General features: G+C 38.8%; 1 protein-coding gene across 1 annotated transcript in view; it reads left to right on the forward strand.

Annotated features, from left to right (window-relative positions):
• LOC111562780 (double-stranded RNA-specific editase 1-like) overlaps positions 1 to 5,835 on the forward strand; it is a 35,848-nt gene extending 30,013 nt beyond the window's left edge. The window contains 4 exon segments of the mRNA XM_035944117.2: positions 335 to 458; positions 460 to 517; positions 932 to 1,110; positions 1,969 to 5,835. Of these exon segments, the coding sequence (XP_035800010.1) occupies positions 335 to 458; positions 460 to 517; positions 932 to 1,110; positions 1,969 to 2,145 (538 nt within the window). The 3' untranslated portion in view covers positions 2,146 to 5,835.
• Positions 5,836 to 6,000: the final 165 nt, after the last annotated feature.

Here is a 6,000-nt window from a genome sequence, read left to right on the forward strand (position 1 = left end):
GGAATCCTGATGATTATGTGCATGTGTAAAGAGGCTGAATTATCTCTGTGGCACAATACAATCACTTCATTTCTGTCTCTGCTGCTAGCTGCTCTTCTCAGGTGTCAGTAGGCCGCCGGAGCTCTGATTAGACTTCTTGATGAATCTCCAGGAGGCCTCCAACAGCTCAGAACTCCTCTGAGCCGGAATCAGATTAGTATTTTCAGGAGGATTAGTCAGAACAATAATGTTGATTTTTCATTTTTTTTAGATTTGTGTGTGTGCTCCCTGAGATTTAGCCTCCTTTGTTTCTTTGCCTCTGTGGTTTACCCCTTGCTTCTTTCTAACCCTTCAGGTGGAACGTTGTTGGGTTCCAGGGTTCTCTGATGAGCTACTTCACCGAGCCCATCTACTTCTCCAGCATCATCCTGGGCAGCTTGTACCACGCCGACCACCTCTCCAGAGCCATGTACCAGAGGAATCACTGAGATCGAGGATCTGCCACAGTCCTTCAGCCTCAACAGGCCACTGCTCAGCGGTAAGAGGCAGAAAAACGACTGGTTTCCTTTGGTCTGGTACCTGTTTTCCATATCTGATTGTACCAATGGACATTTTCAAATAGCATCAGAGCTCTGAAGCCCCTTGCAGATTGATAAAGCAACAGTTTTACATATGAACTGTCTGAAAAGGACTTGACATGCAGAGTTCTCATTGGTAACTGAATATGAATAGAATATGAAGGAAGCTCCAGGGCTGTATCATTTCTAAACCAGGACCACCGAGATAAGGACATAAACTTGATGATTAAAGTCATAAGAAAGTTAATGGAAAATAGCTCTATAATGCTCCTTTCAGACAACAGAATCTCATCAGGATGTCAGTTTTGTTAACAAGTCAGTTTTTTAAAAGAAAGACTTGAGTCCTACTTTTTTTGCCATCATGTGTTTTCCAGGAATAAGCAATGCAGAGGCTCGTCAGCCAGGAAAAGCACCCAACTTCAGCGTGAATTGGACGGTGGGAGACCAGGGCTTGGAGGTGATCAACGCCACCACGGGGAAAGATGATCTGGGTCGACCCTCCAGGCTCTGCAAACACGCCCTGTACAGCCGCTGGATGCGTCTGCACTGCAAGGTAACACTGCTGACACTGTGCTTTTCTGTTGCATACTATGCTGACATGTGAGGCAGGAAACTGTGTCTACTTGTTAAAGATACAACTCTATAATTACGCCTCAGAAGCACGCAAACAACCAAAACCAGAGTTGTTTTTTATCACCAATAAAGGATGAGTGGATGTTTTCAACCCTCACTTCCATATTATTTTCATTTAACCTTCCTGCTGTCTTCATTTACGGGCACCGAAAAATATTGCTTCCTTGTCTGAAAAAAATGCAAAAATTCAGCAAAAAATTTCCCCAAACTTCTGAAAATTTGCAAAATCTCCAGGAAGAAAATTCCAATAATTCCTTAAAGTTTTATTTTAAGAGAATCCCCCAAATTTGGCAAGAAAATTCTAGTAAATATTTTCAAAAAATGAGTAAAAGTCTTACAAAAAAATCCTAAAAATATCTACAGTGATTCCATATATATCAGTAAAACTTCTGATATTTTCTTTAAGAACATTCACATAAAAATCAACCAAAATCCAGCGAATTTCACTGGATTTTGGTTGATTTTTTTGTGAATGTTCTTAAGAAACATTTTTAACATTTCTTTTTTTCCACCAAAACATGTTCAAAGATTTCCCAAAAATGTTGAAAATGTGGACATCAGAAGTTTCACTGTGAAAATATATTGTTTTTCCACATTTTCAAACTTTAAACGGATCAATTTTGACCTGCAGGACGACACAAGGGTTATGCAGCTAACATGACTGAAAAAATGCAAATTTCAATGAAATAATAGTTTGGTTGAGGTCATTGTAGTGTTTTTCTTGGCGTTCCTGACTGTTGTATGTCTGCAAACGTACCCTGATGTCCATGTCGTGCAGCTCGCTCCCACCCTGAGGATCCGAACAGTGCGGCCCAACAGTTACCACGACGCCAAGCAGGCGGCGGTGGAGTACCACTCCTCCAAGCAGACGCTCTTCAGAGCCTTCTACAAAGCCGGACTGGGTGCCTGGGTGAAGAAACCAATAGAGCAGGACCAGTTTGCACTCACCACCTGAGTTGGTGCTGCTGCTTGTTGTTTCGGTAACTGTTGAACTTTTACTGTCAGCGGAGAAATAATTTCCCGTTGGATTGTCATGGATTTCACTGCGGGTTCTTGGGAAGAAAGAGGCAACAAATCCAGATGTTAGAATCCACGGATTTCCTTTTTATAGCCTCGTGCTACTCCCTATCAGCCAGCACTACATGGTAAAAAAGATCATTATTCAGTCAGTTATGCAACTTTCTATCGAGGACAAATGTAAAAAATATACTGGGAATGGAAACAATGTTAGTTAAGTGGCATTTCTAACAAAAAAAAATATATAAATATATTGATTTTGCATGTGTACCAAATTCATAAGAAGTGTCCAATGTAGTAAAAGATTAGTTATGTTTAGTATTGTGAGCTCAAATGATCAGTGTTGTGAAAAACTCCTGCAGTTTTAATGTGTTTTACCTGCTTTGTCAGCAAATCTGAAATTCAATTGTTACACAAACTTTAAGGCCAGCCTTTGCAACTTTGTCTAAATATGGAAAACTATAGATTCTGGCCTTGGTTACACTGTAAACACCCCTGTAAATGAACTTCATCCAGACAGCTGATAAACATCCAGTGCATGAATTGTAGCCTGTTTCTGGAAGATGGTTTTTAAAAGTTGGCAGCTTTTACTCTAGACAGGAAATGTAACTTTTAACTTAGTAGTATGAACTCATGAGATGCTAACAGCTTTGCTGGGGAAAAAGAAGAATAAGTTTGGACATTTTAATTGTAATAAGACTTCAGTACAGTCAGATCTTTTTATTGCCTAGTGGTCATCAGGGGAACTGCAGTCGAGTTTACTTATGAATTTTCTTAAAGAATACTACTATTATTTTTTCATAATGTTTTTACTTTCATCAAGCCACATGGAAATACCGAACCCACCAATTTACTGCTCCAACTCTTCTCTACTTTTTCTCTGGTTCTGAGCTTCAAGCCCATTGGTTTCTACAGAAAACACATATTTTTAAAAACAACTCGTAAATATATGTTGTTTCATGTTTTATGAAAAGGTTCTGTAATTTCCTAACCCAGTTGGGTACTGTAGTTTTCACCAAATGTTAAACAAATCAACAGAAACAGTGCATTCTCTGGGGACTACTTTTAGCAGCAGATGAATCTACCGTTCTTTTGTGAGGATTTGTGGTAACAGTGTGACATGTTTGTGGACAGCAGCAATGGAATAAGATATATGGATTTATGGACTGTAAGGAAACTTATTTAAAGCTTGACTTCTGTGATAAACGCCAAGAGTAGCAGTAAATTTACAAATTTTATTTCATGACCGTGTGTAAGCTGATCTCCAAAGTAATACTACAGAATATCAGATTTGAGGCATGTCACATAGTAGAACGAACACCTGGCTAATCATAGCGCTGTCATGTAAATACCAAGTCAAACATCATGCTAATCAGCGTCATTTTTCTGCAGGAATTAGTGCTCGATTTTTCCAATGACACCAGTCCGTTTCATAATATGTTTTGGTTGGTTTGTGTGTAGACATTGGTCAGTTGGCAGACAGTGACGCCAACAAAAGGCTGGATTTATGGTCTTTCCAAACTGCCTGTCACATACACTACCGTTCAAAAGTTTGGAGCCATTTTCAAAGGACCTTATTTGTGAAAGAAAAGCTGTTTTCAATGAAGATAACATTAGAGGCTCATTTCCCGCAACCATCACTCCTGTGTTCTAATGCTACATTGCGTTTGCTAATCACATTGGAATGCTAATTGATGATTAGAAAACCCTTGAGCAGTGATGTTAGAACATGAATAAAAGTGTGAGTTTACATGGAAAACATGAAATTGTGTCCATGACCCCAAACTTTTGACCGGTTGTCTATGTTGGATAGTGCTGGTAACCACCTCTCCCCAGACCTTTCCAGCATGGGACACTCTTCTCACTTTTAACATGAACCAACAAACACCTGAAGATGTGTTTCCTGCCATTTGAAAATGGGAACCTTTTATTTTATATAGACATAGTTGGACAGCAGAGGCTAGAACCCAACACTTTGTCTCCAGTGCTTGAAATAGTCCAGTCAGAATTTTTGATTGATGACCAGGTATTGCCACCACTTTTCTCCTGTAAGCAGCCCTCAGTGCTGGTTGATCCACACTATTGCTTGGCTTTTAGAATGCTTTCAACATGTCAGAGTCTGTCTCCACCTTCCCATTATTTCTTATAGATTTTAACGCTGCCATTTTCAGGAGTCCACATGCAGATATTTGTTACCACCAGAAATAGAGACCAGAGACACCAGAGTCTGACTAGTTGTGCTCATACCTGATCAAACAAAGGAAACACTCTAGAGGTCAAATTAACCACTTAGAACACAACTGGAGTCAGACTGATGCCAGATTTTCGGGGTAGATGCCGATTGTTTATTATTGAGATGGAAAAACAATGGGGTCATTGTTTAACCGTCCAGCAATTTACTTTAATTAGTAAGTTACTATGATAACTCCACGCCACCATCTGCTCAACTGTGATGCTCTACTACATGTGCTGCAGACAGTGCTGAGAGAGTTGTAAAGAACGGAGCTGGACAAACTGTGCGATGACAGAATTTGTAAATTATTACAAGCCTGTATGTCTGCATTAAGTTCCATACAAAAAAAAAATTCATATTGGTGAATATCTTAAAACATACATGCTGTTCCTGATATATCTGACCAATATCAGCCAATAATATCGCCAACCAATACATCGGTCATTCCCTGATGTACTAAACCTTATGCAATGAAACCAGTATTTAAAAATATTTCCAAAAATGATAGTCCACACACAATAACTGCAGTAAAATCCAGAACCAGGAGATGTCTTGGATTTGGATGCATCATTGTAGCTGGCGTTTCTTATCGCCAGTAAAAACTCACCAAAGATGATGTCAGCATCTGTCAAGCCTTCAAAATTGTCGGTCTCTTGTGTGTTTTTTTCCACGAATCCAAATGTTCTTTGGTTACTGTAATCTGCCTCTACAAACCTTTCTGTCTCAAAGCTTTCAACTTTATAGCAGTGTTTAATGTTCGACTCTTTGAAAACCAAACAAGACCGAATCCAAAATCACTTGTATTCCTCTATAGCAGAGTTATTATCTATATTTCATGTCCGGATGCAGCATGTGTTTAATTTTTTGGTTGTGTACATATTTTTACTCAAAATTTTTACTTTTTAATTTTGGAAAATCTTTATTTTGCTGTAAAAGTTTAACTTATTAATTTTCTGTCCTTTATATTTTATTGTGCATTCTTCTGTTTCTAATTTTATTGATGAAAAAATGTCCTAACTTTGAATATGTGCAAGCCTGTTCCTGTCTCAGCACTCCTGGCCCCAGGCTCGACGCCTCGGGGTTTTTCAGAGGTGCCGACCAGTTGTTTGCACAGGATATGCACTTTTTAAACAGAGACTTGTCTCCATTGGCTTCCATTCTTTTGACTGAAGTAAAGCGGGCTTGAATTGAAAAAGATTGCCCTCTAGTGGGGAGACGCTACAGTTCTGGATGGGTTCAAGCACTTTTTTATTGATTTGCTCCGTATCGTAAGGCAACACTGTGGGGATTAATGCATGAGCTCTACCTGTAAAGCATGAAAACTCTAAAAATAAAATATGTAGAAATTGAGTCAAATCAGTGATCTAGAGATTTAATAAAATGCTACTACAATCATATTGTTTACTTGTCTTTGCTTTTAAGCTAATATCCTTTTACATGAATCCAAAAGGAATGCTTTTCTGGAAATATATCCTTCCGTTATTAAATATTCACCTCTACAAGTGAAATCCTTGACTTTGGGGTACTAGTTTTTTTTGAATAGCCCTTTGGTCAGATGAG

Source organism: Amphiprion ocellaris, chromosome 24, assembly GCF_022539595.1.
Source record: "Amphiprion ocellaris isolate individual 3 ecotype Okinawa chromosome 24, ASM2253959v1, whole genome shotgun sequence".
Lineage (NCBI taxonomy): Eukaryota > Metazoa > Chordata > Actinopteri > Pomacentridae > Amphiprion > Amphiprion ocellaris.